The 17135-nt window shown below is 47.2% G+C and overlaps 1 protein-coding gene across 1 annotated transcript in view; it reads right to left on the reverse strand.

Annotated features, from left to right (window-relative positions):
* The window catches only part of SLC2A9 (solute carrier family 2 member 9), a 187766-nt gene that overhangs the window by 47219 nt on the left and 123412 nt on the right, over positions 1 to 17135 (reverse strand). Inside the window, 3 exon segments of the mRNA XM_007451507.1 lie at positions 1 to 9; positions 4018 to 4119; positions 11550 to 11660. The exon segment at positions 1 to 9 is cut by the window's left edge and continues 52 nt beyond it. Coding sequence (XP_007451569.1) covers positions 1 to 9; positions 4018 to 4119; positions 11550 to 11660 — 222 coding nt within the window.

The raw sequence follows: 17135 nt of genomic DNA on the forward strand, positions 1-17135 counted from the left end.
TGCGTGGTCCTGCAAGAGAGCAGCCGTTGAGCAGGTGAGGAGGCAGCTGTGCTGGAGGACCTGGTACCCACCCCAGCTCCTCCTTAGTCCACCTGCATGACCTGAGGCAGCTCACTTTACACCTCTGAACCCCAGTTTCAGCGTCCATAAAATGAGGATGATGATAACCCTTAAGCCATCCCATCCGCCTATGTTACAGATGTCAGAGTGAGATGAGATGATGCCTGTGAAGCAGTTAGCATAGTCCCAGCATACAGTGGGTGGTAAATAAATGAATAACTAACACTGATTGAGTGCTTAGTTGGAAGCAGGCAATATGAGAAATTCTTACAGGCAATTTTCACATTTAAAAAATTTTCTCTTGGGCTTCCCTGGTGGCGCAGTGGTTGAGAGCCCGCCTGCCGATGCAGGGGACACGGGTTCGTGCCCTGGTCCGGGAAGATCCCACATGCCGCAGAGCAACTAAGCCCGTGTGGCACAACTACTGAGCCTGTGAGCCACAACTACTGAAGCCCGCGCGCCTAGAGCCCATGCTCCGCAACAAGAGAAGACACCTCAATGGGAAGCCTGTGCACCACAACGAAGAGTAACCCCCGCTCTCCACAACTAGAGAAAGCCTGCACGCAGCACTGAAGACCCAATGCAGCCAAAAATAAAATAAATAAAATAGTAAAATAAAATAAATTAATTAATTAAAAATTTTTTTTTCTCTCAGTCAATCCCAATTATCATGCAAAACACTACATTTCTCCCTCTGCCGTCCTGGCAAGGTGTGAGATGAGTTAACTCGCATCATTAAATATGCTTAGAGGGGCTGCCCCTTGTCTAGCAAGTGGGGATGGCTTCACACTGGGTGGGGAAGATATTTAGGAAATCGCTTCTGCTTTAGTGGACTGGATGGCTGATGATTAGAACGTGGTGTCAGCCGCACTGGGACACGGTGGGTGAGCACGTGTGAAGGTGCCGGGGCACCTGAACGCAGTCTAGAGAGACTCGGGGAGGGGGGAGGGGAGGAGTCTGCACTCACCTTTGAAGGCTGAGTCGAAGTCAGGCAAGAGGAAAAGGAAAGGAAAGGCGTTCCAGGAGAGGCCTCCCCATGGGCAAGGGCTCGGAGGCCCAGGAGAGCACAGTGCAAACGTCCAGAGTGGAGGGCAGGGGGAGGGGGGAGAGAGTGGCCCTTCCATGCCAAGTCCACCAGCTCCTGCTGCAGGGGGGTCTAGGGTCAGCAGGAGCCCCGCAGGCTCTTGTACAGTATAGCTCTCTGCTGCACCATCATCCATCCATCCATCTGTCCACGCATCCATCCTTCCATCCATTTGGCAGATTGTTCCAAGCTCCCCCGGGATGCCATGTTGGGAGGTGGGAATGTACAAATGGGCATGGTCCTCACCCACACAACTCACTGCCCACGAGGTTTTTGTTTTTGTTTTTTTAAAAATTTATTTGGCTGTGCCAGGTCTTAGTTGCAGCTTGCAGCCTCCTTAGTTCTGGCATGTGAACTCTCAGTTGCAGCATGCACATGGGATCTAGCTCCCTGACCAGGGATCGAACCCAGGCCCCCTGCATTGGGAGCATGGAGTCTTAACCACTGAGCCACCAGGGAAGTCCCCATTTTTATGCCATATTGGGAGGTGGGAATGTACAAATTGGCATGGCCTCGCCCACACAACTCACTGTCCATCGGGAGAGAGAGAGATGGTTCAACAGTGAAAGCCAGGCTGTGTGATAAGTGATGTTGCAGGGCCGCCCCTGGATCCCTGGGAAGACAGAGGGGGGCACCTCACTCAGATATGGGTTAGGGGAAGTCTTCCTGGAGGAAGAGGTATCTGGGAGGCAGCCAGGGTTTCCTGAGTCTGGAAAGCAGAGAGGCCAGCTGAACAAAGAGGGCGGGGCCAGGCTGTTTGGGGGGCTGCTGGGGAACAGAGCTGTGGGGACAGGGAAGATGAGGGCACCTGAGCAGGGAAGTGCTCTGAAACCTTGTGAGGTGAGGCCTAGAGGGGCTCAGGCACTCCAGGCGGCCCTTCGGGATATCTGGCACACGCTGCAGAAAGACAATGACCCGGAACATCCAGCTCGGTTGTTCTGACGAGCCTGTGAGGCTCCCTGCCCGGGACAACCCCGTCTGGCGGTTGGGAAGGAAGGTCTCTGCCAGCACATCACCCACGGGAGAGGTTTCCATCTCCTGCCTGGTCAGTGTGCCCAGCAGCACCTCCTCTCTGAAGGACAAGCTACTGCCTGTCAGACACCAGCACACTACAGTTAAGCCCCCTACATACGAACCTTCAAGTTGTGAACTTACAAAGATGGGAACGTGCGTTCGCATGTCCAATCACATAAGGTAGTTCACGTGTCTGGCGTACATTGTCACGTGTGTGCATCCTCTATAAGTGGTTGTGCTTTTGTATACTTTACTGTACATTACTGCATAGAGTACAGTTGTACAGTATCTTTATTTCAAGCCCAGGATGTCCGGAAGCAAGCGTAAAAGCAGTGCTGATGTAGTTGGTGTAGCACTACCCAGACATCACTGGTTTGTTTTTGCAAGAGGGTAGGTAGAATTGAATCCAGCAAGGAACCAGAACCTGTGCCACCAACGTCAGGCATGAGTGAAATGGCAGCTTGCCCTCCGTCTCCTATTGCTGACAATCCTTCAGCTCTACCATCTCTCACCTCCTCTCCCTCCTCCAGTCAGTAACTCTTCTTGCCTGTTCACTCGATACCAGCCCCTAGATGCCAGCTGTTGGACTGTACTACTGTACTTTTCAAGGTACTGTACCATAAGATTAAAAATGTTTTATTTTTTTGGGTTTGTTTGTTTTTCATGTATTATTTGTGTGAAAAGTATTATAAATACGTTACAGTACAGTACTATATAGCCGATTGTGTTAGTTGGGTACGTAGGCTAACTTTGTTGGACTTACGAACAAACTGTACTTACAAACGTGCTCTCGGAATGAACTCGTTCATATGTAGGGGAATTACTGTAATATTGCCTTTTTCTAAAGATGTGGGGGACATTGAGACCTTTGGCAGATGACCAACACGTGCAACCCTCCATTTAGGGATTTGTTTTTGAAAAATTGAAAGTTTTATTGACCACTGTGACCTTGCATCATGCTTCCTGTAGGGCCTAGATGGGCTTGAGGCACCGAGTAAGTGCTCAAATAATGCGGGCTGCCTTGAGCATTGCCGGGGGCAGAGGAAACGCCAAGATCCTGGGGTCTGATCCCAGCTCTGCCATTCACCAGCTGTGAAACCTTGGGCAGCTTATTCATTTAGATATATGCCTTGCTTTCCTCATCACCATGAAAGGAAAAAAAATACCACTTTCATAAGCATTAGCTATGGCTCCATCCACCCCCACAAATATACATTCACTGAGCACTTATTATGCTCCAGTCACTGTTCCAAGTACTTTAAGTGCATTTCCCATTTAATCCTCAGGATACCCCTGGATATAGGGATAACTGTCCCATTTTAGACATGGGGCTCCGAGGAGCAGAGAGGTTAAGCGACTTGCCAAAAGTTTCATGGAGAGTAAGTGGGAAAGCCAGGATTCCCACCCAGCGGTCTGGCTCCAGAGCCCCTGCTGGTACCCACAAGCATCGATGTGACAATTGTGAAGGTGCCTCATACGGCAGTGCCAGCCACTCTGAGCTGGAATGTGAGAGTTGCAAGAGGCATCTTAGGAGTCACCTAGTGCTATCTCTTCTATTCCACAGATGGGTAGACTGAGGCTCAGGAGGGGACATATCTTGCCCGAGGTCACACAGCTCATTAGTGGCAGTGACAGGACCAGAAGCCATGTCTCTTATTGCCCCAGTTCAAAGACCCATTACTAAACCCCCTCCCCAAGGGTGCCCAGCAGTTTCAGAGCCGAGATGCCCTTGGGAACTCTGCATTACAAGAGTCGTCTGTAGACTGTATGGACTTCCCAAGCTGAAGGTCCCAGAGCACGAAGCCAGAAGCCATGCCCATGCTGTGCTCCCTTGGGGCGCGACAGACACGTCCTCTCACCTGCAGCGTCAGCGTGACGGTGAGAATCCCAAAGAAGAGGGTCATCAGCCCAAAGCCACCAATGAGGAGGCGTCTCCGTCCCATGCGCTCGATGACCAAGCCCTAAGTCAGGGTCAGAGAGAGACGGTTATTACTCCCCTTCTAGCAGCGAGCGAAGGGGACCATGATGCTTGGAACTGCCATGGGGTCGTTGTTAAAGGATGGCTCTGACCTGGAGGCGCTTGGCCAGTTTCTACCCTGCCACAGCCAGAGGAATGATCTTTACGAGAGTGGAAGAAAGGGAGGGAGAAGAAAGTTACAGGTGCACATCCTGGGGGCCAGAGTGGGGTGCAGGGAATGCCCTCGGCCAAACTCAGAAACAGAACCACCCGATAAAAGGTATTATCAGAGTCGGGAGTGGATGGGGGGGTACTTCAGGGAAATGGGCTCCCAGCTCAAAACTGCTTGTCTGCTTGGGGACACGGGGCTCTGACTCTGGATCCCCCCTTACTGGCTCCCCTTCTGACGCCCCCTCCCATGAGGGTGAGCCCTCAGAACCAGGAGAATCCCCACATCCACATGTAGACTTCCCACCAGGCAACAGGTTAACATAAGTGCTTCTCAAATGATGATGTAAGCGCAGGATATGAAAGGCTGCTTAGCCTGAATTTTAATTTCTCAGCTCTGGTGGGCGCTGCCCACTTGGATGGAGCCCAGGGCATCCACTCACGCCTTCCAGAGAGTTTGGGGGCCAAATAAGAAATCCAGTTTTGCTTTTGTTTGATGTGGCCCCTTCCCTCTGCTAAGTTCCTAGAACCGTTGTTAGATAAATTCGGGACTTAATCTTTTAGTAGGTGGGGGGGCGATGCAGAATCGTTATTATCAATGGGAGAGTTTCCTATGTAGAGGAGGATTAACTGAACTCAGGTTTGAGGCCAGCTTTAGTCACATTCATTCTGACGATTCACGGGGCAAAGCAGCCTCTTTTCGAGCATCCTCACTCTCTCCCTGCTTCTGCCCTCACCACCCCTGCCCACATCGATTTTCTTTACAGTGGCCAAAGAGATCCTTTTATTTTTTTAACATCGTTATTGGAGTATAATTGCTTTACAATGGTGTGTTAGTTTCTGCTTTATAACAAAGTGAATCAGTTATACGTATACATATGTTCCCAAACGCAACATGGCATCTGCTTTCAACACCCTTGGCCGCTCCCCTCCAGCCCCACCAGCGCCCCCTGCTGTCCCTCTAACTTTCAGACACATCCCTGCTCCCGTGCAAAGCCCGCTCTAGACATCCTCCGTCGGCCTCTCCAGATCCACTGTGTCCTGGAGGACGACCCATAGGACCAGATCAACAGGCGTCCTCGCCCCCTGCCCCCAGGGGGTGTCAGCAAACGTGGCACCCGTAAGAAATCAGAAGGAGGAAAGGAGGGGAATGGGACCAGGTGATGGTCCCCCAGACACATTGTGGCTGGCTGTGTCCCTCTACTGAAGGTCCCTGCTCCTGATGGATGGAGCCCCCCACCCTACAGACCTGCCCAACCCGAGTTAATCCGCCCTCCAACCCCTCCTCTTTACCAGGCCGGCTCCGCCCTGCTGGGGTCTGGCTGAGGCAGGCCTTCCTTCTGGCAGCTCCCTCTGCCTGGAATGTTCTTCCCCAAGTATCTGGGTGACAGACAGCTCGCTTGTCCCTCGAGCCCGACCACACTATTTAACAGGGCAAGCATCCCACCTCTCAATCCGGATTCTCTGCTCTGCTGTTCCTCACTGCATCTTCCACCTTCTAACCACCATGCAGGTGACCACTGATGCCTTTGTCACTGTTGGCCCTCCCCACTGGGCGCTCACCTTCTCCTGGGCAAGGACCTGTGTGTGTGTCTCTTTTGGTCACTGATGCCTCCCACACACCTGGACCCAGGCCTGGCACAGAGTAAGGGCTCAACCGGCACTTGCTGAATATTGAAGGAATGGCCAGTTTCATCTTCCAGGTTTGTAGGCGGTAGCAGGGCATGATCAAATTTACCTATAACACGTGTTTGGTTCTCTTCAGGAATATTAATCACCAACAGTGATTGTACTAGTTTTCTCGGGCTGCCGTCATAAAGTACCACAAACTGGGTGGCTTGAACAATGGAACTGTCTTTTCCCACAGGCCCGGAGGCTGGAAGTCCGAGACCAAGGCGCTGGCAGGGCCAGGCTCTCTCTGAAGATGTGGGGGAGGGTCTGTCCCAGGCCCGTCTCCCAGCTTCTGGCAGCTCCTTGGGTTTTGTGATATAACTTCAGTCTTCACATGGTATGTCCTGCGTCTGTGTCAGATTTCCCCCTTTTTAGAAGGACACCAGTCATATTGGATGAGAGGTCCACCCTACTCCAGTATGATCTCAACTAATTACATCTGCAATGACCCTCTTTCCAAATCAGGTCACATATAAAGGTACTGGGGGTTAGAATTTCAACATGTGAATTTTCAGGGGACACAATTCAGCCCATAAAAATAATGAACACTTATTAAGTGCCTGCTCCATGCCAAGCACTGGGAATTACTATATAATTCTCATGATAATACCTGTTGAAATATGGATTTGTTCTTACCCACACTTTCCCTAAGAGAAAACTGGGGCCCAGAGAGGCTAAGTAACAGGCCCACAGTCACCCAGCTAATAAGCGCAGGGCCAGGGGACCACACCATTCTGCGTCATCGCCTCCACCCACTCTCTCCTCTGGCATGTGCTGGATCTGGGGCTCGAGATGCAGCAGAGAATACTAAAGGTTTTGATGGTGAAATTGTGGCATGTGTTGGGAAGCAGAGCGGACGGTGGAAACCAGTAGTTTTTTTTTTTTTTAACTTCAGCTTGATGGCATAGTCCATTCCTGACAACTGCAAAAACTTCCTGTCATGAGTAAGGAGTTAAGGGTGGCTTACCTTAATTCTATTTCCCCTGATTTAAAAAAGCCCAGGGAATTCCCTGGCAGTCCAGTGGTTAGGACACTGCACTTCCACTGAAGGGGGCGCGAGTTCGATCCCTGGTTGGGGAACTAATATCCCACATGTCACGTGGTGTGGCCAAAATATGAAAAAAAGAGAAAAAAAAGAAAAAAAAGGCCCAGTGTCCCAGCTACTCAGCGGAATGAGCCTCGTGCTCCACAAGCTGTCGCCCTGCGTGGCAGCCGACCCTCAGGCTCGTGTGGCCTGAACGACACTCTGTGGACCTTCACTCATCAGAGAGTTGAGGCTGCGGCAGGAACATCAATTTGGAAAACCAATTGCTTCTACAAGATGGCAATCATTTACAGCTGCCCAAGCTGACAAGCAATGCTAGGAGGTGAATAATTGCAGATCAAATGACCAAAAATATTTCTCAATGTTATTAAGGCCCAAAGCCATTTTAATAGACTGTCAAAAATCGCAGTAAGAAGAAAGAAAGAAAAAAAAAACTTGGCAAGTCCTTTTGATAGGCAATTACGTCACAGGGTTGGATGAAATAGTATACGTATATTTGGAAACAAGGTAATAACAACTTTGGAATGGGCAAGGGATGTACTGAATACTGACTCTGTCAGGACCGTCCAGTGGGCCTTCATACACTTTGAGTTTCGTTTCCATGAGAAATTCTGTAAGGTGGTGCATGAGTTTCCTCTGGCTGCTGTAACAAATTACCACAAACTTAGTGGCTTAAAGAAACACATATTTATTCTCTCCCAGTTCTGGAGGCCACAGTCTAAAATAGGTCTTAGGGAGCAAAACTCAGTTGTTGGCAGGGCTGCCTCCCTTCTGGAGGCTCTAGGGGAGGATCTTTTCCTTGCCTTTCCCAGCTTCTCAAGGCCGCCTGCACTCCTTGGCTTGGGCACCGCCCCCTCCATCTTCAAAGTCAACAATTACACCACCTCCGCTTTTGTCATCACATCTCCTTGTCTGACTACAGCTCTCCTGCCTCTTTTCGGACCCTTGTGATTACACTGGATCCACCAGATAATCCAGGGTAACCTCCCCATCCCCCAACCATTGATTTCATCACATCTGTAAAGCCTCTTTTGCTGCATAAAATAACATATTCGTGTTTCCAGGAATTAGGACGTGGACACTTGGGGAGCCAGTATTTTGCCTCCCACAGGTGGGTATCGTTATGTACCCATTTTAAAGATGAGCAAATAAGTTCAGAGATGTTGGTGATTTTCCCCAAACCACTCAGCTGGGAAAAGGATGATTAGGATTTGAATTCAGAACCACCAGGCCCTAGAGCCCAGACGCTTTCTCCCCCAGCACATTGTTCCATCCCAGACTCCCAGCTTCATGCTGACTTTAATCTCATGAATTTCCAGCAGCTGGTTTTCCAAATTGATGTTCTTGCTGCAGCATCAACTCAACTAAGGGGTTAGAGTAAATGCTACCATTTTTTTTTTACCACTTCTTTCCAGTGGACAATTCTGCATCTTCAGCTCCTTTAGAAGATAAACTAGGAGGGAGTGCAGATTGGGGCCTTGTACACAGGGCCACGGGACAGGCTTTCCTTTACCTGGTTAACTTCCACTGGCCCTTCAACTCTCAGCCTCCTGGGTCCCTCCTCCAGGAAGCCCTCCTGGACCCCCTCACAGGAGAGTTCATCCCAGTATTGCATGTGGCATGTGTCTGTTTCTGGGTCTTTCTCCTTAGATCATGATAACATCACTGGTGACCTCCAAGCACAAGCATGACATAGGTGCCCTGCAGCTGCTTGTGGCATGGATGAACGCGTGAAGGAATGAATCCACCACCGACACTATGAAGCCGCCATCCCTGCTCTGGGCCCACCGAAGGTGCCCATGCCTCTAGAATGCACAAGATCCAAATGACCATGGCCCATCATGATCCAGACTTGAAGGCAGCAGCAGGCAGACTCTTCAGAGGCTGTGACCTCCAGTTCTGATCTTAGAAAGGTCCTCTCTTTCTCTCCCAGTCATTTACCTCCTTCCTGGGATTAGTCCTTGAAAGAAGCACTTTATCAAAGGCTATCAGCTTTACTGCAGATGATCCACCAGCCAGAGAGTGGGGACCAGAAGCAGGGGTTTCTGGAGTCAGAGAGACCGAGGTTGGAAGCATGCCCACTCCCTCTGTTTGCTCCTCTTTCAAATGGGGGCAATCACCTGACTTCCAGGACTGATGTGCACGTTCCTGAGATCTCAGGTAAAGCACAAAGGGTCGCGGGGAGCAGAGGGGCCCTGATGTTAGCGCTCCCCACGCCCTCAGGTTCTGACCTACTGCTGTGTGATCCTGGGTAAGTCATTGCTTCTGGTCTTGGTTTCCTCAACTACGGAAAGATCGAGGGAGACTCTGCAAAGTCCTGCTCTCTGTGAGAACGTCCATCGCAGCCTTATTTAAGATGACAAATAATGGGAACCTACCTAAATAGAACAAGAATAGTTAACACTCACTGAGTCATATCATGTGCCAGGCATTGCTTGCATCACTGTGTCTACTTGCTTAATCCTCACTCCTTCCCTGTGAGGCAGGGATGGTGTCCTTATTATAGAAATGGGGAAATCGAGTCACAGAGCTGTTGAATAACTTCCTGGAGTTATGCAGGCTCAAAAGGGACAGAGCTGGGATCCGATTCCAGGCAGCGTGGCTCTGCCACCCAGGCTCTGAGCAGAGACACTCAACAACCCTACCCCGCAAACAATGGTTAAGGAAAATGCTGTATAGCCAATTACTGAAGAACGATACAGCTTTCACAACTAGTGCTAGTTCAGAGGGGGTGACGATCTACACATGTTTCTGTACCTATGTGATACTCTTCCATAAAAATTTACTCAAACAAATAATAAAATGGAAAATCATTTGGACATAAGTTTATGTGAACAAAAGCAGAGTTAAAATTAGTCTATACATAGGATTACACTGAGTAAGATTTATACAGCCATCGATGTATAGAAAACACAAGGGGCGGGACTTCTCTGGTGGCGCAGTGGTTAAGAATCCACCTGCCAATGCAGGGGACACAAGTTCGATCCCTGGTCTGGGAAGATCCCGCATGCTGCAGAGCAACTAAGCCCATGTGCCACAACTACCGAGCCTGCGCTCTAGAGCTCGTGAAGCACAACTACTGAAGCCCGCACGCCTAGAGCCCGTGCTCCTCAACAAGAGAAGCCACCGCAATGAGAAGCCCACGCATCACAATGAAGAGTAGCCCCTGCTCGCCGCAACTAGAGAAAGGCTGCGTGCAGCAACGAAGACCCAACGCAGCCAAAAATAAATACATAAATTTATTTTTTAAAAAAAGAAAACACAAGGAGAGAATTTGCCAAACTTACGTGGATAGTATGATTGTAGGTGATTTCTTCTTTGTTTCTATTTTCTGTATTTTACAAATTTACCCTAATGAGCTCATGCTGATTTCTCATAACAAAATACTTTACCAAAAAAACCAAACAAACAAAAAAGGGAAAATCCAAAAAACAAACACTCTAATTTCCCCATGACTTTCGTTCCAGACTGACTGTGATTTCCTGATGATCAATGTAAAAATTAATAATAACAATTGGGTAGAGTCTATAACTCAAGACAAGAATTTTGAGAAACTTCCAGATTGTGAAACATCAAGATATTGTCTCTCTAACAAAAGACTGTGAGTGGAAGAGGGAGGCAGAACATCAGGTCTCTACGCCCTTATGACATCCGTTTTTAAAAGCATCTTGTTAGAATGCCCCATTAAGAGCAGGGAACAAAATAAAGTGTTCTTTCAGAGATGAGTCAGAAATACAATTGGAAGCCTCTGCCTGTTTGCACTGGCATCAATCTTGTCAGTGCAAATCAGTGAGCAAGAGTGGAAATAAAAGGTCAAGGTAGAAGACATGGGAATAGCTCATAAAGGGTGAAACCAAAGACCAGAGAGGTTGAGTGCATTGTCCAACATCACACAGCCAAGAATTTCCAGAGCCAGGATTCAACTCCAGTTAGGTCTGTTTCCAAAACCTCTGCAATTTCTGCTAGATTCTGAAATTCCCTAATGTTTTATCCATCCCCCCCCACGCCCCCCGTATGTTTATTTTACATATCAAAGGTTGAGAAAAAGTGACGAGCTCTACGTCTCTCTTCTTTTGGACACTGTTGCTTATTAATAAGTTACCCTCTTGATGGACTGATGGACTGGAGTGTACTTTCTCCTTTTCTTTGCCTTGCAAACTCCTACATGTTTGGGGTGGTGATGACAGCTAAAGGCTTTAAAGTGATGGCAACAGAACTTAGGCTCATATGGACTCTGATCTGGACTCCCAGGGAGATATGGCCCTCTCTACAGGGTGCTCACCACAATGTGTCATTTGGGACTAAGTGAGAGTTCAAAGAAAAGAACTACTTATTGAAAAGAAGACAGTAGGGAAACAAGATGTAGATAAGAATATTCTCTAGATGGGTGAAACGTCAGTGATAAACTGCATTATAAACTCCCCAAATTCAGACACTTCGGAGTGACAAAGGGCATGTTTCTTTAAATTCATGCGCTTGTTACCTGGGGGTCCCTGCAGCTCTGTTTAACCCCCCATGATGTTCTCAGGAATAACCCTCAGTTTACTCACAGAGAAGATGGCTGCCAAAGTCTCGATGCCACCTGTGCTCAAGGTAATGTATGGGATCTTTTCCGGAGGGATTCCAGCTTTTCCAAAGATACTGTTGGTGTAGAACCAAATCTATAAGCAGGAGAGAAAAAAAAGGCAGGAGGGTCAGTGAGAGGCAACTATTTTCTAAATTAAATTCAGGTACAAGGTGGTCTCTGAGATTTGCTGCTCAATCCAGAGGCACAAGGTGGAGCTATGCGGCTTGGCCAACTGCTTGTTTTCTCCTTTCTCTCACATTTTCCCTTTCTCCAATACTAACAGAATGTCTACATTACTGGCAGCAACATGTGCTCAGCTAAGTGTGGCAATGAGATATGAACAGAAATATTGCTGAGGCTTCCAGGAATTCTCCTTAAAAGGAGATTTTCATGAAAGAGGTGTGATCCCTTTTTTGCCCTTTCTCCTTTCTGCTGTCAGGATGGTGAATGTGATGGCTAGAGCTTCAGCAGTCCTCTTGGGAGACTAGGTGACCTCAGGACAGCACTGCTTTTAGCCCCCATGGTAACTTTGTGAGAATTAGATACGGTCCCTGATCCACAAGACATTTTACTGTCATCCACTGGAAACTGTCATAATAAATCTACAATGGGTACAACATGAATGAAGCTCCTGAGAGTTCTGCAACTCACAAGCTGCATAACTATACATAGAACCCTTATGGTATGAAAGCCCCAGTTGAGATGCTGGAGCAGGAAGTTAGAAGGAGACTGTGTGAAATCTCTTGCATTTCTATACACTAATGATGAAAAATATGACAGAGAAATTAAGGAAACACTCCCATTTACCATTGCAACAAAAAGAAAAAAATACCTAGGAATAAACCTACCTAGGTAGACAAAAGACCTGTATGCAGAAAACTATAAGCCACTGATGAAAGAAATTAAAGATGATACAAACAGATGGAGAGATATACCATGTTCTTGGATTGGAAGAATCAACATTGTGAAAATGACTATCCTACCCAAAGCAATCTACAGATTCAATGCAATCCCTATCAAACAACCAATGGCATTTTTCACGGAACTAGGACAAAAAATTTCACAACTTGTATGGAAACACAAAAGACCCCAAACAGCCAAAGCAATCCTGAGAAAGAAAAACGGAGCTGGAGGAGTCAGGCTCCCTGACTTCAGACTATACTACAAAGCTACAGTAATCAAGAAAGACAGTATGGTACTGGCACAAAACCAGAAATATAGATCAGTGGAACAGAACAGAAAGCCCAGAGATAAACCCACTCACATATGGTCACCTTCTCTTTGACAAAGGAGACAAGAATATACAATGGAGAAAAGACAGCCTCTTCAATAAGTGGTGCTGGGAAAACTGGACAGCTACATGTAAAAGAATGAAATTAGAACATTCCCTAATACCATACACAAAAATAAACTCAAAATAGATTAAAGACCTAAATGTAAGGCCAGACACTATAAAACTCTTAGAGGAAAACATAGGCAGAACACTCCATGACATAAATCACAGCAAGATCCTTTTTGACCCACTTCCTAGAGAAATGGAAATAAAAACAAAGATAAACAAATGGGACCTAATAAAACTTAAAAGCTTTTGCACAGCAAAGAAAACCATAAACAAGACAAAAAGACAACCCTCAGAATGGGAGAAAATATTTGCAAATGAAGCAACTGACAAAGGATTAATCTCCAAAATATACAAGCAGCTCGTGCAGCTCAATATCAAAAAAACAAACAACCCAATCCAAAAATGGGCAGAAGACCTAAATAGACATTTCTCCAAAGAAGATACACAGATTGCCAGCAAACACATGAAAGGATGCTCAACATCACGAATCATTAGAGAAATGCAAATCAAAACTACAGTGAGGTATCACCTCACACCAGTCAGAATGGCCATCATCAAAAAATCTACAAAGGATAAATGCTGGAGAAGGTGTGGAGAAAAGGGAATCCTCTTGCACTGTTGGTGGGAATGTAAATTCATAGAGCCACTATGGAGAACAGTATGGAGGTTCCTTAAAAAACTGAAAATAGAACTGCCATATGACCCAGCAGTCCCACTACTGGGCATATACCCTGAGAAAACCATAATTCAAAAAGAGTCATGTACCACAGTGTTCATTGCAGCTCTATTTACAATAGCCAGGACACGGAAACAACCTAAGTGTCCAACAGATGAATGGATAAAGAAGATGTGACACATATATACAACGGAATATTACTCAACCATAAAATGAAACGAAACTGAGTTATTTGTGGTGGATGGACCTAGAGTCTGTCATAGAGTGAAGTAAGTCAGGAAGAGAAAAACAAATACTGTATGCTAACACATATATATGGAATCTAAAAAAAAATGTTTCTGAAGAACCGAGGGGTAGGACAGGAATAAAGACACAGACATAGAGAATGGACTTGAGGATACAGGGCGGGGGAAGGGTAAGCTGGGATGAAGTGAGAGAGTGGCATGGACATATATACACTACCATATGTAAAATAGATAGCTAGTGGGAAGCAGTCGCATAGCACAGGGAGATGGTGCTTTGTGTCCACCTAGAGGGGTGGGCCAGGGAGGGTGGGAGGGAGATGCGAGAGGGAGGAGATATGGGGATGTATGTATATGTACAGCTGATTCACTTTGTTATAAAACAGAAACTAATATACCATTGTGAAGCAATTATACTCCAATAAAGATGCTAAAAAAAAAAAAAAGGAGGAGATAGTGAGTGTGTCCATACTCACTATCGTAATTCAAACCTGGGCATTTTGGAGTGTGTTAATAATGATTCCAGGATAACACGCATAAATAAGGACTGCCCTCTGCAAACCACCGTGTGTGGTCCTGGCTCTGCTGTACCAGCCCTCCTAATTGCCTTCATGTGAGAGAGAAGACCTATATTGTTTAGATCACTGTTGAGGCTTCTGCCACATGAGGCCAAACCTAACCCAAACAGATACTCACAGGGCATCGGACAATCACTGATTTGGAGTTTGGAGACCTGGCTGCATCTTGAAGTACGTGTGTGATCTCAGGCAATTCCCTCTGCCCGGCTGAGATTCCTTCTCGTCCTTGGTCAAAAAAGGATAACCACGCCCTTCCTGGGAGATGTCAGGAACTGGGTAAGTCACTATTCATTGATCTAAAGTTTTGGATCGACAGGCTGAACATAAATCATTTGTGTCCTCCCAATCCTAGCCATTTCCTTGAAAAGCAAGAGTTTGCTGAATGATAGAAAACCATGCAGTCTTGATACATGAAATCTGACAAGAAAACGTGCTGCCTTGAAGGGCTTTGGGAACATTTACAAACTGATCATCGTTAAGCAGAAACATTAGGGCTTGTTGCTTATAACTTGTCAGGCTCGACTGTAGCTGGGTGTGTTCTCTGCATTTGGTTCTTTGTTTCTGGAGAAAGGTCTTGTTTCTACAGATTTGTCTTTTTACCAGCATTGGTTGGAAAAAAACCTTTCACACATTGGGGGAGAAGTTATAATTTAGGACCTACTCATATCTACAGATGGTTTTGCCAGCTAAAGAATGTCACTCGCCACCTGGCTCTACAAGGATTAGGTCATTAGCCACTGCAGTCGCTGACCTTCAACACACCCTGAAAGCAGTTCAGGGTGGAGGTCAGGAATGAGACACTCTGTGCTCTGGGAAAACTGGCAGAACAGGCTTTCAGACAGATGTTTTTGAGAGACAATTTTATGAACCCAATTTCTTGCCTTTTCTCATACTTAGAAAAGCACTAAAATCATTGACGAGACATATGCTCCTTGTGGCTAGCAGCAACCTTCTACTGAGATGTGTGCTTGATTGCACGTACCCCCTTCACCAAAGTCATATATATACTGATCTCCCCCACTACCTCTTTGGAGCAGTTCCTCAGAGCTATCTGAGAGGCTGTTTTTTGGGCTATAGTCCTCAGTAAGCCCCCAGTAAAGCTGAACTCACAGCTCTCACTTCGCATTTTTTTAAATTCAGAAGTTGATTTTTTAGTAAATCAGTAATTCTTCATAAAGTTATAGGCACACCCAGAGACTCCAGTAAAAACTACTGCATGAATTTTTCTGAGCTTGTGGGCATTGATGCATTTGGTGGCAAAAATTGGTTTCAATACTCACGTAAAACAGGGACTTTCCTGGTGGCGCAGTGGTTAAGAATCCGCCAGCCAATGCAGGGGACACGGGTTTGAGCCCTGGTCCGGGAAGATCCCACATGCTGCAGAGCAACTAAGCCCATGCGCCACAACTCCTGAGCCTGCGCTCTAGCTCCTGTGAGCCACAACTACTGAGCCTGTGAGCCACAATTACTGAAGCCTGCGCGCCTAGAGCCTGTACTCTGCAACAAGAGAAGCCACCGCAATGAGAGGCCTGCGCACCACAATGAATAGTAGTCCCCGCTCCCCGCAACTAGAGAAAGCCCGTGTGCAGCAATGGCTTGCAGCAACGAAGATGTAACGCAGCCAAAAATAAATAAGATAAAATGAATATTATTTAGAAAAATATTCACGTAAAACAAAGACTCTCCTGCTTGTGTCTGCCTCTCATTTGAATGAGCTGATGAGTTAGAATTTTAGACTCTATCTTTGCTGTCATGTCCATAGAGTACAGAGGTAGCTCCTGATAATGCATTAATTCCTAAAGCTCTTAGGGCTCTGACAGAAGCTAAAATAATTCCAAAATGCCTTAGTCTCCACTGGATCTGTTTATATGATCTCTTCTCCTTTTGAAGGTAACTGATTCCCCAGCACATCTTCAGGGTTGGATCAGAAGAGTCTAGCTGCCTTTCTTAATCTTTGCCCAAATTCATGGATTTTCAACAGTCAGCGATCTCTCTGGGCCCTTTCCACCCGCAGCTGCCCTGCTGCAAAGGTGGATCTGACATTTTTCTCAGCCTCAGCTCTGAACCCCACACCCTGACCTGCTCATGTTCCAGAAGCTTCCAGCCTCTGATCCCATGTGATATGTGTTCTCCGTGGAAGCTATGTTCCGGCCTCCTGCGTGGTGCTCCTTCCTGGCTTCTCACACCCCTTCCAACCCCCTTTCTTCCCTGCTTCCAGCTCTCCCTTGTAGCAACACTGCCAGGAGCATCCCTGACAGGTTTAAACGTTAGTGAAGAGAGTCATGGTGAAGACAGCCCACATTATGGGCTCACAGGGACAGTTATAAGTGGCCCTCCAGTCATCTTACACTTAAATGCATTTCTGCAATGATAGGCAGAAATCGGCCCTTTGGACCCTCTCCCCATCAGGGCCTGCAGGGAGGACCTGCTGGGCTGGTCCTGTCGCCATGGGGAAGGCCTGTACATCACACAAGCTGTCGGCCTCATTTTGCTGGCTTCACGAAGCCATCTCCCTCTCTCTGCCTCACCTTACAGAGCAGGAAGGTAACTCCCTGCATCTGCTCCCACTGAGTTTTATTTGATCTGGCAGTCTGAGGGCGTCGAACAACACGGAGGCACGAGGAAGTCTGGAGCGTGTCCCCCAGAGGACCCTCCTGTGGACCTGTGGGTCTGGAGGCAAATGATTTCACGTCTCGAAATCTCCGTTCTCTGAAAGAAGGTAATCATACTC

The sequence above is a fragment of the Lipotes vexillifer genome, unplaced genomic scaffold (assembly GCF_000442215.2).
Source record: "Lipotes vexillifer unplaced genomic scaffold, Lipotes_vexillifer_v1.1 scaffold1417, whole genome shotgun sequence".
Classification (NCBI taxonomy): domain Eukaryota; kingdom Metazoa; phylum Chordata; class Mammalia; order Artiodactyla; family Lipotidae; genus Lipotes; species Lipotes vexillifer.